The 21,740-nt window shown below is 49.6% G+C and overlaps 1 protein-coding gene across 2 annotated transcripts in view; it reads left to right on the top strand.

The window, feature by feature from the left end:
- The window catches only part of GNAI2 (G protein subunit alpha i2), a 39,644-nt gene extending 19,892 nt beyond the window's left edge, over positions 1-19,752 (top strand). Inside the window, exons 1-9 of one of the 2 annotated variants that reach the window (XM_075831969.1) lie at positions 2,068-2,263; positions 5,144-5,186; positions 7,191-7,332; positions 10,877-11,037; positions 13,730-13,858; positions 14,555-14,684; positions 14,894-15,047; positions 16,302-16,500; positions 18,069-19,752. In XM_075831969.1, the coding sequence (XP_075688084.1) occupies positions 5,182-5,186; positions 7,191-7,332; positions 10,877-11,037; positions 13,730-13,858; positions 14,555-14,684; positions 14,894-15,047; positions 16,302-16,492 (912 nt within the window). In that variant the 5' untranslated portion in view covers positions 2,068-2,263; positions 5,144-5,181 and the 3' untranslated portion in view covers positions 16,493-16,500; positions 18,069-19,752. Of the gene's footprint in view, positions 1-2,067; positions 2,264-5,143; positions 5,187-7,190; positions 7,333-10,876; positions 11,038-13,729; positions 13,859-14,554; positions 14,685-14,893; positions 15,048-16,301; positions 16,501-18,068 lie in introns of those variants that run through there. The other variant, XM_075831968.1, reaches the window with a different exon arrangement.
- Positions 19,753-21,740: the final 1,988 nt, after the last annotated feature.

The raw sequence follows: 21,740 nt of genomic DNA, 5'->3' as shown, positions 1-21,740 counted from the left end.
ACACATATGATGTAATGTCTCTGGAGGATATAATAGTACTGGAGTGTTATAAGAGGAGCGGCTGATATCAGTCACACATATATGATGTAATGTCTCTGGAGGATATAATAGTACTGGAGTGATATAAGAGGAGCGGCTGATATCAGTCACATATGATGTAATGTCTCTGGAGGATATAATAGTGCTGGAGTGATATAAGAGGAGCGGCTGATATCAGTCACATATGATGTAATGTCTCTGGAGGATATAATAGTGCTGGAGTGATATAAGAGGAGCGGCTGATATCAGTCACACATATGATGTAATGTCTCTGGAGGATATAATAGTGCTGGAGTGATATAAGAGGAGCGGCTGACATCAGTCACATATATGATGTAATGTCTCTGGAGGATATAATAGTACTGGAGTGATATAAGAGGAGCGGCTGATATCAGTCACATATGATGTAATGTCTCTGGAGGATATAATAGTACTGGAGTGATATAAGAGGAGCGGCTGATATCAGTCACACATATGATGTAATGTCTCTGGAGGATATAATAGTGCTGGAGTGATATAAGAGGAGCGGCTGACATCAGTCACATATATGATGTAATGTCTCTGGAGGATATAATAGTACTGGAGTGATATAAGAGGAGCGGCTGATATCAGTCACACATATGATGTAATGTCTCTGGAGGATATAATAGTGCTGGAGTGTTATAAGAGGAGCGGCTGATATCAGTCACACATATGATGTAATGTCTCTGGAGGATATAATAGTACTGGAGTGATATAAGAGGAGCGGCTGATATCAGTCACACATATGATGTAATGTCTCTGGAGGATATAATAGTACTGGAGTGATATAAGAGGAGCGGCTGATATCAGTCACACATATGATGTAATGTCTCTGGAGGATATAATAGTACTGGAGTGATATAAGAGGAGCGGCTGACATCAGTCACATATATGATGTAATGTCTCTGGAGGTTCTCTGCACTGTAGAATTTTGGACAAAGTAGTGATTGTGGGGTCAGGGAGGATTCTGCACTTATGCAGATCACTACAGTTCCCAACCTGATATGGCAGATAACAGGGGACAATAAACTCTTTCCATGTGCTGTGCGTTTTCATAGACTTGCGGGGTGTACTGTGCCTTTAACACTGCAGGCCGTGTATGATGTTGGGGGTTTATGTAATGAGTCGGGCCGGTGGGTGCAGGCGACACAGGCGCAGTGCGATGTAAACAGCAGCCGCGTATCCCCGGATAAATCACCCGCGGGGCAGCCTGGTGTCTCGGCGCCGGCAGTAAACTGTTTACTCGGAGCTCGGCTGCTGGATTTACTTTTGTGGTGGTCGGGTTTCGTCCCCTCGTTTCTGCGGCTCTCGCGGCGTTTAGCGTTGGCCTCGTATCGGAGCCGCTCACGCTCAGCATTTCGCTCACATCCCGGAGTCACAGATGTCGGCTCATTGTGGGAATCTGTCCAGACCTTGAGCAGACGCCATTACTCCTCCGTCAGGCCTCACCCAAGTTATCTGATGGGCAGATCTGCGCAATAAAGGGTCGATGGCCGCTGACAATAGCGCCCATTTATGCGTCCTGAATATTGAGTGTTTATTGGCTCCTCGAATGATCCCCATGCAAATCTGTGTCTGTCGCCCTGTCCGCCATCACCCGCACGAGACCAATTCATTGTACTAATCGCTGTCAAATGCAAAATAAGAGATTTATGTCTGAAATGACAGGAGGTTCCAACCACAGTCCATCATCTGCCAGCGGCGCCTCCGGCCTCCTCCTACTGTGCATAGAAGGGGTGCCAGCGGTTGGCATTGGTGACTCTAGGGGGTACAGGCCGATGTTCTTCTGTGACACTGGATGGAGGCCTGATGACATCATAATACTGGTGACCTCATCCCTCTTGATGGAGCAGACGCCTCATTATTACAGTGTATGATGACCCCATGTACAGCACCCCGATGAATGGAGGGTCCCCTGACCTACGGCTGCTCATTATTCTATATGTCCCATGTAGACCGCAACGTGTAGCGTGTGTGGGGCCTCGGCCTGGACATTGTTACTGGGTGGTCTCCGCTACCGGGATCAGACCCCTGTAAACTGTTTATGGCATATGTATTAATTCCCAGTCAGGCCCCGCATTGAGTACGTGCAGCCGCCCTCTACTAATGTCTATGAAAGACACGAAAATTACATCAGTCACCGGATATCAACACGGAGGACGTGATCACATGATTGACTGTTAACCGCGTCCGTATAGCTTACGTATGTCATTTCAGATGTTATCAGTACTGAAACGGTTTCCCAACCCCTGAATGTCATTCACTGACAGTAAGCAAAGATCTTGAAATGGTGAAGAATGGCAACTCAGTGTAGTAGAAATTTGCAGAACTTTTTCATTCTACAATATTTACATAAAAGCCGTCGTCCCCTCTTCTGTTTCTTGCACGGTCCCGTGTGCCCCCCTGAGGTTGTGGGCCCGGAGTCCACTTCAGAGGCTGCTTTATTTGGGGGTTCTCTAGACTCCATGATATAGATTTTCAGTCGCCTGATGCGCTGGGTGCGGCTCAGGAAGAAGCGACACTTCCTGCCCTCTGTGAGAGGAACTCGTCTGCCTGGCAGCGTTAACCCCGAGTGGCTGAGAGTCCTGCCCCCCATCGTAGATCTGAGGGGTTCGTGGCTGCCGCTGCATTTTGACGACCACCACATTTGTTGTCCCATCAGAGCAGGAGCTGCCGTCATGTGTTCACCCCCTCCATGTATTTAGTAATAAGCGCCCCCCCCATGTCACGCTGGCAGGAAGGGTGGAGGAAGTTCAGCTCTGATGACATCTTCACTTGGAGGAACAAATCTCTGGTCGGTCTGCAGATTGTGCCCATTCAAAACCAATCTAAAGAGAAATCTCCAAATATAACGACCGATTAATTTACTGTTTCTCCTTTTTATAATTTGTCATTGTATCTAGGATGGCGCTACTGGGCAGTGTTGATACGTGGCAGCACTATAGGGTGGTTCTGGTCAGTCATATGTGGTGGCAGTGTATAGGACCGTGACGGTTGGTCGTCGTACATGGCGGCAGTATGGAGGACAGTGGGGGTCGGTCTTCGGCAGTATGGAGGCCAGTGGGGGTCGGTCTTCGGCAGTATGGAGGCCAGTGGGGGTCGGTCTTCGGCAGTATGGAGGCCAGTGGGGGTCGGTCTTCGGCAGTATGGAGGACAGTGGGGGTCTGTGATTAGAAACCTTTATAAACCGATCCAGACAAAGTATCAGTATAAACGATCCCGTATCATGGATTTCAGGCTGATAGCTCTTGGCTGCACTGAATCATTGTAACAAACCCTCAGCTGTTTGATCAGGACTAGGTCCGGTTTCAGCCTCTGGATGTAAACAATGTTTCCACTCACTGCCAGGAAGCAGACATCTTGAAAATGGTTAGGACTTGAAATAGAAAGTTTCAATTGTCTATTGATCGTTATCATTAGAACCGCAGATGCCGGAATCTTTATTGATGAGCGCGGTCCACGGCGGTCGGGTCGGTGATTCGTATCTGCGGTCGTTGTTTATGGTGCCGGCGGCTCACAGATGTGCAGGTGCTCGGCCCTTTTCTACTTCTCTGTGGTCTCCCTTTCAGGTCTAGGAAACGCACATCGTCCGCAAACTGAAGTTCTGTGCGCAGCGTCATCCCGCCATGTTATATCGGATCAGGAGCGTAATAACTGCAGGCGGAGCTCTGACTGCACCAGATGGCGACCCTGGTGAAGCTACGGCTGAGATTTACCTTCTATTAGGGCGTTAATGTTTCTGTACGCTCCGCGATGTCTGGACCGAAGCTTCAGGTTCATTGTCTGCGACTCGTCTGTTGCGCTCCTCCCGGCATCGCGTTCTGTGTAATAAGTATTCACTCTGCCCGCAGTATGGTGGCGCTGCAGGTGATGGGTAACCGCTGAGTGGTCATCCTGGGTATAAGCGGACTGTGCGAATTATTGCATTGACTCGCAGGGGAATCGTCTTCGCTGCTCTACTTTTAGAAGTGGCGTCACCCGCAGCAAATGTGAACAGTCGTATCTGGTAAAACATGGAGATGCCATGAAGCTGGCATGTCTGCCTGGCAGTGCCTGCTGGACGGGTGTGATAAAATCCTGCGGATAAGGAGCTCAGAGATGATCAGATTAACGCCTCTTATCTGCTAACAAACGGCTAATCAGAGTTAATGCGTCCATGATACCTGCTTCTGAGGGAGCGTGGCGCCTGGGAGCGTGGCATCTCTACCGTGTCTGTGCCGCAGTACTGTGTGAGGAGACAGTTGGCACCTGGGAGCGTGGCATCTCTACAGTGTCACATGGCCAGGTCTGTACTGTGTGAGGAGACAGTTGGCACCACCGCCAATGCTGCAGCGTACAAGGAGGCATTGGAGAGACAAAGCTCTTATTGTCGGCCGCGCAGGGCACATGTTGGTATCAGTCCGGGCCAGCTGTCACTGCGCGTGTGGGAGAGATATGGAAATCAGTGGGGACGCCGCCGGGGGCTTCATCTTCACCGATCCTTTATTGATCACTGGCGCTTTGTCTATAATATCCTGGATTAACCTCTTGACTGCCTGCAGTTCTGATGAGTCGTCGTCCTCCCCGTGCACTAGGGCAATGGTCCGTGCCGTCTGCAGCTCTACCGGATCTTCTGGACAATCAGCTGAGTTTAATTAATCCTGCGCCAATCTTACCCCCCTCCCCCGTGATAGAGGCGACCTCTGCTCCTTGTCTCATCACATACGTGTCTGCTGCTTTGATATCTGTACACATGGCTGCTCGCTATACCCACAGGTGCCGGCCCGAGGAGACGGCTCTGGAAGCTGCAGAATAAAGCTCCATTAATAGAAAACCCACCAGCACTCCATAGACCACGTCCGGTGTCATGTGACCGTTATTTGTAAGGAGACTGCGTTACAATGTATCAGTGTACTGAAAACGTAATAAACAAACACAATGTACCCATCCCCCGGCTGTTTGTGCTTTGGTCGGTCGGTCATCCACATGTCTGTATAACGCTGGTTCAGATACAGGTGGAGTAGAATGTATTACAGCATTGATTCCTGTGCAATCTTCACATCCGGCCGTCTTCTAACGTCTCCTCTTTCTCTTGTTTCTTCAGGTGCGGGAGAATCTGGAAAAAGCACAATCGTCAAACAGATGAAGTAAGAGCTCGCCCTCGTCCTGTCCGGCGTCTGCAGCTTTCCATAGACATGAGACTTTTCTTTGGTTCCTGTAATGTCAGGGTGACCGCTGTATGGAAAGTGTGGCCAGTTCTCTTCTCTTCTGCCACATCAACATTTGCATGCTGCTCAGACATATGGACATGTTGTTTCTATAGAGGGGGATAAGTGGCAATCTCCTCTGATACCGCTTATCTTGGTATATTGCGTTAAATTCCACTAACTGAAATACCTCAGTTTTGTGGTCCACGTTGATGTCCGTGTTTTCAATGGCTGATTCCAACGTTTGGCAGGGAGTTTCTTATGTCCCTGTCGGCCTTGGCTGTATTTTTCATGTAAAGAATAGTGAGTCTGCAGAGCCATTATTAATCATTAATACCGATCCCCGATGGCCCCATTAACTTCAGAAGTGATCTGTTGTAAACACGAGCTGTCATTTTTTAAAGTAACAGAAGGTTTGGAGCGCATGGTCACATAATTGTTGACCAATGTGGAGGTCTAGGATGTGGGGGGCCTACTACCAGATAATCAGTGCCGGGATGTGGGGTACCTAGTACCGGATAATCAGTGCCGGGATGTGGGGTGCCTACTACCAGATAATCAGTGCCGGGATGTGGGGTGCCTAGTACCAGATAATCAGTCCCGGGATGTGAGGTGCCTAGTACCGGATAATCAGTGCCGGGATGTGGGGTGCCTAGTACCAGATAATCAGTGCCGGGATGTGAGGTGCCTAGTACCGGATAATCAGTGCCGGGATGTGGGGTGCCTAGTACCGGATAATCAGTGCCGGGATGTGAGGTGCCTAGTACCAGATAATCAGTGCCGGGATGTGAGGTGCCTAGTACCGGATAATCAGTGCCGGGATGTGAGGTGCCTAGTACCAGATAATCAGTGCCGGGATGTGAGGTGCCTAGTACCGGATAATCCGTGCCGGGATGTGGGGTGCCTAGTACCAGATAATCAGTGCCGGGATGTGAGGTGCCTAGTACCGGATAATCAGTGCCGGGATGTGGGGTGCCTAGTACCAGATAATCAGTGCCGGGATGTGAGGTGCCTAGTACCGGATAATCAGTGCCGGGATGTGAGGTGCCTAGTACCGGATAATCAGTGCCGGGATGTGGGGTGCCTACTACCAGATAATCAGTGCCGGGATGTGGGGTGCCTACTACCGGATAATCGGTGCCGGGATGTGAGGTGCCTAGTACCGGATAATCAGTGCCGGGATGTGAGGTGCCTAGTACCGGATAATCGGTGCTGGGATGTGGGGTGCCTCGTACCGGATAATCAGTGCCGGGATGTGAGGTGCCTAGTACCGGATAATCAGTGCCGGGATGTGGGGTGCCTAGTACCAGATAATCAGTGCCGGGATGTGAGGTGCCTAGTACCGGATAATCGGTGCTGGGATGTGGGGTGCCTAGTACCGGATAATCAGTGCCGGGATGTGAGGTGCCTAGTACCGGATAATCAGTGCCGGGATGTGAGGTGCCTAGTACCGGATAATCGGTGCTGGGATGTGGGGTGCCTAGTACCGGATAATCAGTGCCGGGATGTGAGGTGCCTAGTACCGGATAATCAGTGCCGGGATGTGAGGTGCCTAGTACCGGATAATCGGTGCTGGGATGTGGGGTGCCTCGTACCGGATAATCAGTGCCGGGATGTGAGGTGCCTAGTACCGGATAATCAGTGCCGGGATGTGGGGTGCCTAGTACCAGATAATCAGTGCCGGGATGTGGGGTGCCTAGTACCGGATAATCAGTGCCGGGATGTGGGGTGCCTAGTACCGGATAATCAGTGCCGGGATGTGGGGTGCCTAGTACCGGATAATCAGTGCCGGGATGTGAGGTGCCTAGTACCGGATAATCAGTGCCGGGATGTGAGGTGCCTAGTACCGGATAATCAGTGCCGGGATAGGAGGTGCCCAGTTTCCGTTTCTGTCTGGCACATGGGGTGATGTATATTCTGGGTATTTACACTGTCATCTTCTAGGATTATCCATGAGGACGGTTACTCGGAGGAGGAATGCCGGCAGTACCGAGCTGTGGTTTACAGTAACACCATCCAGTCCATAATGGCCATAATAAAAGCAATGGGAAACCTGAAGATTGACTTCGGAGACACGGCCAGAGCGGTGAGTGTTCTCTAGAGGGCGATTACGAACGTGAAATTTACCTCCGGAATTAGTTTGGTTCTGGTCATTATAAGTCCTGCTCCTGATTTACTCCCTGCACCCTCCGACATGTCAATCACAATCCTGCACATCGCAGAAAGTACGAGGACGAGGGTCCGCTCTGTGATCCGGGAATAAGAACTACCAGGAAGGAGAGCAGTGATAGCCCCCGGCATGGTCTTCAGTCCTACAAATACCCTGACCCCATGTTGCAGCTTTTTCCTGGTTCTTGTTTTATGACGGCTCGTTGACAACAGGGCGGGGCTCTGACAACCCCAATAACCTCCAACTGGATTAAGAAATTAGTTGAATGCCTTTAAAATCCGCTTGGTAGGAAAAAAAAATTGGGAATAATAATTTGGGGTGGAAAATCCCCATAGACACCACAACATTGGAAAAAGGGAAGGGGTCTCTTGCTTTCCATGGAGGGGGATATTAACCATCTCCACTCTGATGCTGCTGTTTCCCGGCACTATAGTTACATGTTAGAGGATTTACGCCTTCACCTCATCCTGTGACGCTGGTCATGAACGTTAGATGATGGTTTGGCCGTCGTCTCCCCCAACATCTGCCACCGGGGGAGCCTGGACGCCGCCATACACATTCTATTATCCCCCCCGATCACACCGAAAGCAGCGGGTTCAGCCGGCATACATGTAAAGTACCCTAAAATGTTCAGTCCTCTAATTAGCGTTAATGAGGTACCGGGCAGGAAAGAGTTAAAGATCACAACGGAAAATAACCGTTCTGACAGCCACAAGAGCGGGGCGCCCGCAGAGGAGATTAATGAGGACGCAGCTTAACCAGGACCCGCTCCTAATTAGATTACCCGGTCCCCGGTGACTGCGCCTCCGCCTGCTAATTATCTCCATGATGTGTGAAGCACTCACAGCGCTGAGAAGATGACCGAGCAGCGAATCTCCACCGCACGCACCGCGAACTCCATAATAGCACGCCGGTCATGTGACCCAGAACAGGCGAATACGGAGTCACATGACTTGCACCTTCGTCCTCCCCGTTCACTGCTGGACGAGGCGCTCGTTATAATATTGCTGAAGTCGCCGTCCACACCGCAGCGAGGTCCGTTCTCTGTTGTAGTCGTGTGATTTTCGCTCTCCAGGAGATGGGGACGCAGGCGGGAGCACGGGTGTACAGCGGGTCCTGCCAGGCATTTCTGATGGACGGGCCTCGCCCGTTATTCTGGTCACGTGACTGAAGACGACCTCCTGGAAGTGGCTTCCTATAGGACAGTTACTCAGCGCCCGGCAGTGATCGGACTTTACTATTGGGGGAGATTGGGACTAAATTCTCATGAAGTCGCAGTCCAGTGTCTTATAGTGAGATTATGATGTCAGCCTATGGGAGCAGCTCATGGTGGCGAGATGGGGGAAGGGTGGTCTGTGATGAGGGGCAGAGTGGGAAAGTGGCCGCATTACCCACCAGATGAGATTTCCTGCGGCTCCTGTACTGGTGGTTGGTGCAGAGGATCAGAATTGACTGTTCTCCAGCAGGTGACCCCATGTATCTGGCTGACCGTTTGTATGACTGTATGAAGCGGAGCTGACCGTGTCGTATGACTGTATGAAGCGGAGCTGACCATGTTGTATGACTGTATGAAGCAGAGCTGACCGTTTTGTATGACTGTATGAAGCGGAGCTGACAGTGTTGTATGACTGTATGAAGCGGAGCTGACAGTGTTGTATGACTGTATGAAGCGGAGCTGACCGTGTCGTATGACTGTATGAAGCGGAGCTGACCGTGTTGTATGACTGTATGAAGCAGAGCTGACCGTTTTGTATGACTGTATGAAGCGGAGCTGACCGTGTTGTATGACTGTATGAAGCGGAGCTGACCGTGTCGTATGACTGTATGAAGCGGAGCTGACCGTGTTGTATGACTGTATGAAGCGGAGCTGACCGTGTTGTATGACTGTATGAAGCGGAGCTGACCGTGTCGTATGACTGTATGAAGCGGAGCTGACCGTGTTGTATGACTGTATGAAGCGGAGCTGACCGTGTTGTATGACTGTATGAAGCGGAGCTGACCGTGTTGTATGACTGTATGAAGCGGAGCTGACCGTGTTGTATGACTGTATGAAGCGGAGCTGACCGTGTTGTATGACTGTATGAAGCGGAGCTGACAGTGTCGTATGACTGTATGAAGCGGAGCTGACCGTGTCGTATGACTGTATGAAGCGGAGCTGACCGTGTCGTATGACTGTATGAAGCGGAGCTGACCGTGTTGTATGACTGTATGAAGCGGGGCTGACCGTGTTGTATGACTGTATGAAGCGGAGCTGACCGTGTCGTATGACTGTATGAAGCGGAGCTGACCGTGTTGTATGACTGTATGAAGCGGGGCTGACCGTGTTGTATGACTGTATGAAGCGGAGCTGACCGTGTCGTATGACTGTATGAAGCAGAGCTGACCGTGTTTGTTTTATGACTGTATGAAGCGGAGCTGACCGTGTCGTATGACTGTATGAAGCGGAGCTGACCGTTTCGTATGACTGTATGAAGCAGAGCTGACCGTTTTGTATGACTGTATGAAGCGGAGCTGACCGTGTTGTATGACTGTATGAAGCGGAGCTGACCGTGTTGTATGACTGTATGAAGCGGAGCTGACCGTGTTTGTTTTATGACTGTATGAAGCGGAGCTGACCGTGTCGTATGACTGTATGAAGCGGAGCTGACCGTGTTGTATGACTGTATGAAGCGGAGCTGACCGTGTTGTATGACTGTATGAAGCGGAGCTGACCGTGGTGTATGACTGTATGAAGCGGGGCTGACCGTGTTGTATGACTGTATGAAGCGGAGCTGACCGTGTTTGTTTTATGACTGTATGAAGCGGAGCTGACCGTGTCGTATGACTGTATGAAGCGGAGCTGACCGTGTTGTATGACTGTATGAAGCGGAGCTGAGTGTTTGTTTTATGACTGTATGAAGCGGAGCTGACCGTGTCGTATGACTGTATGAAGCGGGGCTGACCGTGTTGTATGACTGTATGAAGCGGAGCTGACCGTGTCGTATGACTGTATGAAGCGGAGCTGACCGTGTCGTATGACTGTATGAAGCGGAGCTGAGTGTTTGTTTTATGACTGTATGAAGCAGAGCGGACAGTGTTGTATGACTGTATGAAGCGGAGCTGACAGTGTTGTATGACTGTATGAAGCGGAGCTGACCGTGTCGTATGACTGTATGAAGCAGAGCTGACCGTGTTTGTTTTATGACTGTATGAAGCGGAGCTGACCGTGTCGTATGACTGTATGAAGCGGAGCTGACCGTGTCGTATGACTGTATGAAGCGGAGCTGACCGTGTCGTATGACTGTATGAAGCGGAGCTGACCGTGTTTTGTTTTATGACTGTATGAAGCAGAGCGAGTGTTTGTTTTATGACTGTATGAAGCAGAGCGGACAGTGTTGTATGACTGTGTGAAGCAGAGTTGACCGTGTTGCTGCCGTCGTCCCTTCACTTGTTAACTTTCTTGTCCCCTGTCTGTTCACAGGACGATGCCCGGCAGCTCTTTGCACTGTCGTGTACAGCGGAGGAGCAGGGGATACTTCCGGATGATCTGGCTGGCGTGATCCGCAGACTGTGGGCAGACCAGGGGGTTCAGGTCTGCTTCAACCGCTCCCGGGAATACCAGCTCAACGACTCCGCTGCCTAGTGAGTGTTTGCGGGGAACAGTGACTTTGTGGCATATAGGGGTGGTCACAAGGGTCTCACTGAAAATGATCCTTTCACTGACAGCAACCGGAGATCTTAGATTAGGAAATTAAACCTAAAGTCTATTAGAAACTTGCAGAATTTATTATTTACATTAGACTGAACGAGGCCTGGAATTGTTGTGTAATACGTTATAACGTCATTCGCTGAGGGGGAGGGGCAGGGGGTCTTTTTTGTGGCATTTATTCTTCTGTGATTCTTCTATAATTCAATGTGGCCGTTCACGGAGCGTGTGAAGGGTCCGGAGCGTGTGAAGGGTCCGTGAGATAATAGGACGTGTCCTGTTTTTTTTCACGCACCGCCCCGTAGACTCTAGTTTAGGGGGGGGATGTGTGATATCGCGTCCCGCAGAGCACGGATGCACCTCGGCTTTCTTTCACGTCTGAGATGCGCAGCGCCCGTGTGAGTCCGGCCTGAGGCCTCATTCCGTAAGAATCTCGCTGGATCCCGACTATTTGTCCTCAGATTTTGTTTTGCATGAATTTGCCTCGAGATGCCGCGGTCGTCCGGTGACGGCTGGGTCCGGTGTCCTTCCTCGTGTACTTTTTTCCGTCAATGTCACTTGAACTGATAACCACAGGATGGATTTTTGGATTTGCGTCACTTCTGATTGTTTCCGGTTGCTATGGGAACACTTCTCTAGTAGAAACTTTATGCAGAAGGCTCAGCGTTAATCGTGGTCGTCGTCCTGTCCCTTTAAGAAAATACGACAACGTGGGGGGGTAATACGTGGATTTATATTATACGCTTGCTCAAACCCAATGGAAGTAATAGCGCTCTCTGCGTGGCTCGTGGTGTGGACATGCTGGGGGTAGTTGTTCGCAGTGAGGCAGATGATTCCCCGGTGAGTATCGGCCTCCTGGGCAAATTCAAGTTTCCTCTGTCAAAGTCTGACAATGATTGGCGGTTTTGGTCGGATTCTAGATTTAGATTGTGCGCAGGGGGCGGGGCCTGACATATCCGAATATCTATTTACATGTAACGTGTTCCAAGATGCAAATCATCCCGGGAGGTTTCTGGGGGCTGCAGGATTAACCCTTTCCTGTTATGCGGCAGCTGGACCCTGCGCGTGGTAACTGAGAGGATGAGTCGTTAGGGCTGAAGATCTGCCGAGTCGCACAAATTAATTCCCAGGAAAGCAGATCCGATCCTTCTAACTAGGAAAGCTGGGTTACCGGCTGTGGTCACTTTACAGATCACCCAGCTTTCCCAGACTCCTGAGGGGCAGCGTGACCAGGTAATCCAGCAGCACAGGTGTAGGGGACGGATCACTCTGTACCTGAGCAGGTTTTCATGCTGTGACTTCTCCGGTGTTTTTCATGAAGCGGTCAAATCGTGGCAAAAAAAAAAACGAGATTCATGAGACGTGAGCAGACCGCTTATTACTCAGTGTGGAAATGACCGGCAACGACTTGGCACCGTAACAGCCGCAGAGGTGTCATGACTCCAGACTGATTGCTCTTAACAGATACACTGTAACAAGCTCTGCAGATGTGTGAGCAGGACTAGTATACCGGCAGCAAGTAGAGATGGTGAACGTCTGCAGAACCTTCCATTATGCAGTGATTTACATAACACTTCACCGGCCCTTTAAACCTGCAAATTCTATAAATGCAAAGCAGGGTTTGCATGAAGAGCAGGGCTTGTCAGTCCCATGTAAGGGGATCCTGACGGGTTTTCTTTCCAAAACAAACTCAGTGGAAAAAAATAATGCAAAGTTTGCCCCCCTCCATTCCCCACGTGGGGGGGGGGGGGGTTTCCAGTCTCCGTCCCTTGTACCATTTTCGAAACATGGGCAATATTAGGCGTAACATTGTGTATACTGTGCAGCGCTGTGGGAGGGGCTTTGTCTGTGCTCCTCCCACCCAAGATGCTGCTGGTTAGAGCAGGAGTAGAATTTGCGAGGGGGGTTGCTAAAATACCCGTATGACGCCGGCTGTCAGGGCCCTGGGATATGTTTATTCCATAGTTCATGAGTAGCCGTGCAGGATGACAATATGGCGGCTGAGGACGGAGCGTAGCGCCAGTTCCCGTCCTCTTCACTTGCTCTGATCCTTACATCAGGAGCCCCAGGGCCTTGTTTGCAGCTCAGTCCCTTCGGGGTTAACATGGTAAATATCGCTCCATAATAATGAACCTATTTTCTGGGATCTTCCGGCAGCTGCGTAAGTGGCTCATTAGAAGCGTTAACGAGGGCAAATCATTATTAATTAGCAGGGCGGTAAGTGAGGGGCCCCCTGGGACCCATTGTCCTCCTCATTGGAGACTTGCAGCAAGTTGAGACCTGGCGCGGCGAGCTCTCGTATAGGACGCGGTGCACTCGATTCTAGGTAATTGATTAGTGGCTCGTTTACTGCTCCGATAACGTCAGACGGTCACATACAGAATAATCCGGCATCAAACTGACCCGACATGAGCCGGATTATCAGATCTTCTGGATTAACAGACAGCCGTAGAAAAGACGGATTCCCTTACAGTTCCGGGTTATCAGGTTGCCCGTACTCCTAGCGGCAGTGCGCCCCATAAACCGCCACGTGTAGGAGAACCCGGAGACTTTCTGGAGTATCGGACGCCGGATTATAGAAATTTGAGCATTATAATAATTTTGTTTTCTGTGCCTCTTTCTCTCCAGTTACCTGAATGATCTGGAGCGGATCGCCCGGTCGGACTATGTGCCCACGCAGCAGGACGTCCTGAGGACCAGGGTGAAGACCACGGGGATTGTGGAGACTCATTTCACCTTCAAAGATCTCCACTTCAAGTGCGTATATCCACCCGATCCTGCGCTCGCATCTCGCCGCAATATATCATCCTGCACGTCAATGATCAGTTATACGAGAATCTCCGGGAGCCTGGTGATGGAACCGCTCGCTGGATTATAATCGTCCTCGTCCCAGAATAATTTTTGTAAAGCGGCGCGAGGCTCAGGTCTGCCTCATCCCTCCCCCACCAAGATCAATAATAATAACTATGGTTCTGACCCATAGCCCCTGCTAGCCCTGGTCACACTTACAGGAAGCTGAGCTATGGGGGCTGTTTTTGGGGTCTCCACACTATAGAACGTCTGTCCCTGTGATGTGGACGGAGCATAGTGGTCACCCCCCCCCCCTGACTAATAATATATAGCGCTTCATACGTAATGTCTTAAAACTAAAAATCTTTCCGTGATAAAGTAAATGTAGAGCGGAGGCGACCGCCACCAACTGCGTGACCGTGACGTCACCATCTCCATACCTTGTGCAGTTGTGCACCGCCACCTGGTGGTCACTGTATTGAACTGCAGTCTACTGTGAGATTTTACAGTTGTAGCAGACTGTGGTGCGGGCCGGTCCACAGGACTCCTCCAGCTGTGAGACGTTTATAGATATATTATGTGCTTGTGTTTGGTTTCCCCACACGCTGCGTTCCAACATGGACATTGCACAACAAGACGTTTCTTAACTTCCTATTTCTGCAGGATGTTTGATGTCGGTGGACAGCGGTCTGAGCGCAAGAAGTGGATCCACTGCTTCGAGGGGGTGACGGCCATCATCTTCTGTGTGGCCCTCAGTGCTTACGACCTCGTCCTTGCAGAAGATGAGGAGATGGTGAGCGACAATGACGGCCACGGCACCACAGACCACGTCAGCCCCTTTATTACGTGGTGTGAACTAGATGAAGTCTTCTCCTGGGCTGGATGATTATTCTGTTACCAGTGACGCTCAGTATGATATCCAGCTAGCGCGCCGGCTGCACAAGTCTTCACGCCCCTCTGTATCTGGACTGACATGTGGATGTTCTTTTTCCCCCTCTACAGAACCGGATGCATGAAAGCATGAAGCTCTTTGACAGCATCTGCAACAATAAGTGGTTCACGGAGACGTCCATCATCCTCTTCCTTAATAAGAAGGATCTGTTTGAGGAGAAGATCACGCACAGTCCGCTCACCATCTGCTTCCCAGAATACACAGGTGACGTCGCCCATCAAAGCGGCCAAATATTTACTGTCCGCCCGTCAGAATGGACGGGCCCTCACCCCAGTCTTCTGTCTATAATGCTTCATCATCGTATAATCAAATGTTCTGCAGCTTTATGTGCTGTTTCTATTCTTCAGCATTTTCACTACATCCACTTGCTGTCAGTGAATGGAAACATTGTTTATATTCAGGGTTATAAAGGGGGTTCCAGGCAGGTTTTGGTACGAAAAATCTTGTGATGTACGCCAACCAATGGTGAGCTGCACAAACGCCATTAAAGAGTCTCTGTCACCAGATTATAACTTGACTATCTCCTACATAATGTGATCGGCGCTGTAATGTAGAGAACAGCAGTGGTTTTCATTTTGAAAAACGATCATTTTTGAGCAATTTTAGCTTTATGCTAATGAGTTTCTTAATGCCCAACTGTGCGTTTTTAACTTTTGACCAAGTGGGCGTTGTACAGAGGAGTGTATGACGCTGACCAATCGGTGACCAATCAGCGTCATACACTTCTCTCCATTCATGTCCATTTGTACACAGCACAGCGTGATCTTGCGAAATCCCAGTGCTGTCACATACACCCACATTAACTTTACTGAAGTGTCTTGAGAGTGAATAGACGTCACCTCCAGCGAGGACGCCATGTCTATTCACACTCTCGACACTTCGGTAACGTTTCTGTGGGACTTAGTACCTGCATAGCGTGATCTCTCTGTGCTGTCGTTCATAGCGTGATCTCGCTGTGCGGCTATTAAGTCCCACACAAACTTTACCGAAGTGTCGGGAGTGTGGATAGACATCGTGTCCTGGCTGGAGGTGACGTCTATTCACTCTCTAGACACTTCAATAAAGTTACTGTGGGAGTATGTGACAGCACAACGAGATCACGCTGTTCTGAGTACAAATGGACTTGAATGGAGAGAAGTGCATGACACTGATTGGTCACTGATTAGTCAGCGTCATACACTCCTCTGTACAATGCCCAGTTGGTCAAAAGTTAAAAACATGCCCAGTTGGGCATTCAGAAAGTCATGTGGAGACAGAGCCTCTTTAAGTTAATTGGATTGGATGTGACCCCTGGTTCAGGTCTGTAGATTATTTTGGCCTCACACCCCAGGACGGTCATGAAATCTCTGCAGCTTGGTGTAGGGTCTTGTACTTTCCTGTAATGGTGGTTGGGGAACTTTGGGTTCACGCCGTCTCTGCCTCACCCCCCTCTAACCTGCCATCACTGCCTCCTTGCAGGTGCTAACCAGTATGATGAGGCCGCCAGCTACATCCAGAGCAAGTTTGAGGATCTGAACAAGAGACGTGACACCAAGGAGATCTACACGCACTTCACCTGCGCAACGGACACGAAAAATGTCCAGTTTGTGTTTGATGCTGTGACCGATGTGATCATCAAAAACAACCTGAAGGACTGTGGTCTCTTCTAACCCCCGAGGTGAGGGTCTGCTCCGGACAATTTGATTTTTCTTTTCGTTGCTCATATGGTGTCTGACGTAGGATATGTGTGAGAGGGTGGAGTATACCCCAAGGATTACCATAAGATTAGCCAGACGTCCCCATCCGTAAAATGTAATTCACAAGTCCCCAACCTAAAAGGGTAAAGCAACTGAACAGCTCCAGTGCCTGTATGTTATAAGTCACATTTGGGGGAAGGGTGTAATTTCATCCTGTATTATACTCCGGAGCTGCGCTCAGTATTCTGCTGGTGGAGTCACTGTGTACATACATTACATTACTTATCCTGTACTGATCCTGAGTTACATCCTGTATTATACTCCAGAGCTGCACTCACTATTCTGCTGGTGGAGTCACTGTGTACATACATTACTTATCCTGTACTGATCCTGAGTTATATCCTGTATTATACTGCAGAGCTGCACTCACTATTCTGCTGGTGGAGTCACTGTGTACATACATTACATTACTTATCCTGTACTGATCCTGAGTTACATCCTGTATTATACTCCAGAGCTGCACTCACTATTCTGCTGGTGGAGTCACTGTGTACATACATTACTTATCCTGTACTGATCCTGAGTTATATCCTGTATTATACGCCAGAGCTGCACTCACTGTTCTGCTGGTGGAGTCACTGTGTACATACATTACATTACTTATCCTGCACTGATCCTGAGTTACATCATGTATTATACTCCAGAGCTGCACTCACTATTCTGCTGGTGGAGTCACTGTGTACATACATTACATTACTTATCCTGTACTGATCCTGAGTTATATCCTGTATTATACTCCAGAGCTGCACTCACTATTCTGCTGGTGGAGTCACTGTGTACATACATTACATTACTTATCCTGTACTGATCCTGAGTTACATCCTGTATTATACTCCAGAGCTGCACTCACTATTCTGCTGGTGGAGTCACTGTGTAGATACATTACATTACTTATCCTGTACTGATCCTGAGTTACATCCTGTATTATACTCCAGAGCTGCACTCACTATTCTGCTGGTGGAGTCACTGTGTACATACATTACATTACTTATCCTGTACTGATCCTGAGTTATATCCTGTATTATACTCCAGAGCTGCACTCACTATTCTGCTGGTGGAGTCACTGTGTACATACATTACTTATCCTGTACTGATCCTGAGTTACATCCTGTATTATACTCCACCAGCAGAATAGTGATTGCAGCTCTGGAGTCACTGATCTCACTATTCTGCTGGTTTTTGGAAACTGTCAGCAAGCTTGTGGACAGACATGCCTTTCACTGCCGCCTGTATTAGAGGAGGCCATGTACGTTGGTAGTGTTTGCTACATCAGATGACTACAGATCCTTGTATAAAGATGACACTTCGCAGAATGCAAATCACCAGAGAGCTCCGTGCAGACCCTGAACAAGCAGGAGATTTCAGCTCTGAAGTAACAGAATTGTGAGATCAGTTTGCCTATAGTAGTAGTAGAGCACTGGGGCCCCTGTGGCTCCTCTGTTAGAGACTTTCATAGTAAAGGTTTTCATGTCTTGTCTTCTTCTTGCAGGGGCGGTGGTGACGTCAGCAGGCTGGGGAGCAGAGACCGTTGTGCCCCTCTGGATTTTACCGTTTTTATCCTGAGTGTCTCATTTTGTAATTAACCCTTCCTCTGCTGGATGGAGTCTGCCATGAAGAGCAGTACTCGGTGCAAGGCTGAGCTTTGCCGTCTGTACTGCGCTGGTTTATTAACCCCTTCTGCCTTCACCCTGAAAGTTCTGCGCTCCCCCCCCCCCCCCCCCCGTCTCCTGGAGAAGCTGACGGGCCTAGGTTTTCTTTTTTTTTTGTTTGGCAGATCTTTAAAGCACAACTTGTATCCTGGAGAAAACAGGGGGCGCCAGGGGGAAATGGCGCAGGGGGTTGGGTTTTCCAGCAGCTTCTTACTCCAGGATTGCCTCGGACATTGTCACAGCGCACGTCTCCAGTCGCCGAGGCCGCGGGGCTTTGTCTGTGCATGTAACAATGATTGACCCCTTGATTTACGGCATGCGGCAGCCGCAGGACCACGGAGCGCTCGGGCATTAACTTCTTCTCGTTCAGGAATGGGTTAAATCTCCGGCGCTTCCTGGGCCGCGACTTCCCGATTTTGTGGCTGTTGAATATTTTGCTTCTCAAACGTTCTTTCTGTATCATAATCATTTCCTTGCCAGATGGGGACGTATAGAGCAACATCCAATCACCAGTCTCCCCTCCCCCGCTAGTTACCGCGTCCGCTGCACTTCATTAATGGCGGTTTAACCTCTTTGCCTAAACTCACATTCCTCTAAGAGAAAGGGTTAATAGAGAAAGTAAGTGAACCTAGATGTAGATGGCGGCCTCGTCCCTGACCCGGCGGCCTCGTCCCTGACCCGGCGGCCTCGTCCCTGACCCGGCGGCCTCGTCCCTGACCCGGCGGCCTCGTCCCTGACCCGGCGGCCTCGTCCCTGACCCGGCCCCCGGACATCCTGACCTGTAGCTTTTGTGCCTTCAGCCGTTCTGTGTGGTTTTTGTTTTTTTAAATATTTTATGTTTTATCTTAATAAATATTGTATTTGTAGCTCCGCACATCACCGGATCTTCCGAGCGGCCTCCATGAACCTCCTCCATCTTGAGGCTTCCCTTCCCCCACCTTGTTTTAAGTTCTTCCCACAATCCCCTGCCTCACATTTCCAGGATTGAGCCCCGTTATCCTGGCAGGGGGTGTCGGCTTCATCTCGTCATTGTTCAGGGTCAGAGGTTAATGTGTAAACCCGCCTCTGGCAGTGAAGAGGTTAATCGGACGTGGGACCCTCCCTGAGCTTAATTTATTTTGTTGCGGTAACGCGGCCCCCGCGCTGTAGCTGGATTCCACCTCACACTATATGGAGGGAGGGATTATAAAGAGGTGGACAGAAATACGGACCAAAACCTATAGGACAGCGGCCGGGCCCCCCCGAGACGACAACGACGCCGCCGTCACGTAGGGACAAGATTCAGGATTCTACCCATCAGTCAAGAAGGAACCAGCGACCTCCCGGTGGTCCGAGCGACTCGAGGCCTCTGCACCGTCTCACAGCGGCCGCCTCCATGACCCGTGTATCGCCGAGCGTCCCGTACACCTGGGGGTGCCCTGGACATTGCTTATTCCCCACCCCCACCTCCTTTTAATAGTTTTTGGGTTTTTTTCTCTCTGAAATTGTTCACAAAGTTTTAAATAATAAAATGTAGAAACTGAACCCGGAGTCTTTATTTGTGGTCAGACATCGTGTGAGCGCCGCACGTCTGACCTCAGGACCGAGAACCATCGGAAGTCGCCTCAGCCCTTCTCTGTGCTCAGATTTCTGGATGTTGGGAGAGGGAGAATCAGGAGTCCACTAGAGGGACCTGTATGATTTTGGGGGTCACGATCGCCTCTCTTAAGAACTGTGGGGCCGGAGATCTTAGATCTATAAACACAAGTCTAAGACTGAAATCACACATGCAGGTTTTTTGTGTGCAGTTTTTGATGCATTTGCCAGAATTTGATCCAAAGGGAAGGGGAATAGAAATCCCTCCTTATACTGCCCATTACTTTATAATCCCCTTGTAGCTTTGGTTCAATAGTGAGAGACGTCTGATCATGAGGGGCCCCACTGATTGCTGGAAGAAAGGGGCCCTGGAGCGGCCTCAGTCTTTCCCTGCACAGTCCCACCCATCCAGGTCCTTGAATGGAGTGGAGATTGTTGTGTTCCCAACTCCTGGATGAGGGGGGCCCCTTAATTCCTGTGATTGGTGGGGGTCTCGGTAGTAGGACCCCCCCACTGACTATTAGCTGATTGCATATCCTTCTGCTATACATGACTGCAGGCTGCAAATGAGACGTTGCCTGTAGTGCTGACATCTAGTGGCCAATGAGGAAACTGCAACATGACTAAGGCGTCGTTTATACTATAAGGCCTGATTCAGACGAGCGCGTCCATTCTGGAAAAAACAGACCGTGGTTAACGCATTTCAGCTCGGTGTGGCGTCCGTTTTCAGTGTCTGTTAATGTACATTTAAATTATTATTTTTTTTAGAAACTTGTGTGCAACACGGATCGGACCGCACACGTATGGCGTCCGTGTGCTGTCCATGATTTTCACGCACCCGTAGACTCCAATGGGCGTCAAGGTCCGCAAAAACAGACCAGAATAGGACATGCAGTGCGTTTCATGCAACGGAAATACTGCGTGAAACTCACGGACGTCTGAATTGTCCCATTGAAGTGCAGAGATCCGGGCGCCGTACATTTTTTTTTTTTCTTTTATTAACAGGACACTGACGCATACAATGTTCGTGTGAATAAGGCCTCAGGCGTATGACCGTAGTGTTGTGCATGGGCGGAGATTTGCGGCTCGGACGGCTGTGGATTGTCGCCCACAAATCATGGGCCGTGTGCATTCATGTCACGCAGCCTGGACCCCAAAATGCGGCTGTAATAAGACACGTCTGATGTTTTTGCGGTCCAGGTTCCCGGGCAATGCACTGACTGTGGAAACCAGGGCCGTGTGCGTGGGCCCAGTGAAACTAATGGGGCCGCAATTCAACTGCAGATTTGCGGGTGAATTGCGGCCACAAAAATACATTCGTGTGCATGAGGCCTATCGGGAGGTACAAATCTGTCCATAAGGGTATGTTCACACACAGCAAATTTGATGTGACAGAAAATCTGTTCCATACAACTAAATGGGGTGATTTCTGCGAGTTCTGATGAGATCGTAAGGACAGTCACCGAAATGTCCAACAAATCTGCTGCGTGTGAATACACCCTGAGGGTCAGTAAAACCGCTCATGTTAATTGTATTTGCCCAAACGTTGCTCATTTATTGCGGGTTTTCCCCATTGAATTCATTAGGGAGATAAATCCCCCAACAAATAGCAGTTGGTTCTTCAGCAAACCCGACCCCGTCTAAAATTATCTATTCATCTGAGAGCTGCTATTACACCAAAAGGTTTTCATCTATTACTCCTGATAACCAGCCTGTATATCATGTGTGAGAGGTTGTCACAGCCCCGCCCCCTGTTACTGACATCACTGATATATAATATAATGACATTGTGATCAGACATGAGATCCACACATCTTATATACAGTCACAGCTATTCATCTATTACTACTGACAACCTGCCTGTATATCATGTCTGAGAGGTTGTCACAGCCCCGCCCCCTGTTACTGACATCACTGATATATAATATAATTACACT

The sequence above is a fragment of the Rhinoderma darwinii genome, chromosome 7, assembly GCF_050947455.1.
Source record: "Rhinoderma darwinii isolate aRhiDar2 chromosome 7, aRhiDar2.hap1, whole genome shotgun sequence".
Lineage (NCBI taxonomy): Eukaryota > Metazoa > Chordata > Amphibia > Anura > Rhinodermatidae > Rhinoderma > Rhinoderma darwinii.
Note: the sequence above shows the minus strand (reverse complement) of the source record. Positions and strands in the feature narration are given on the sequence as shown.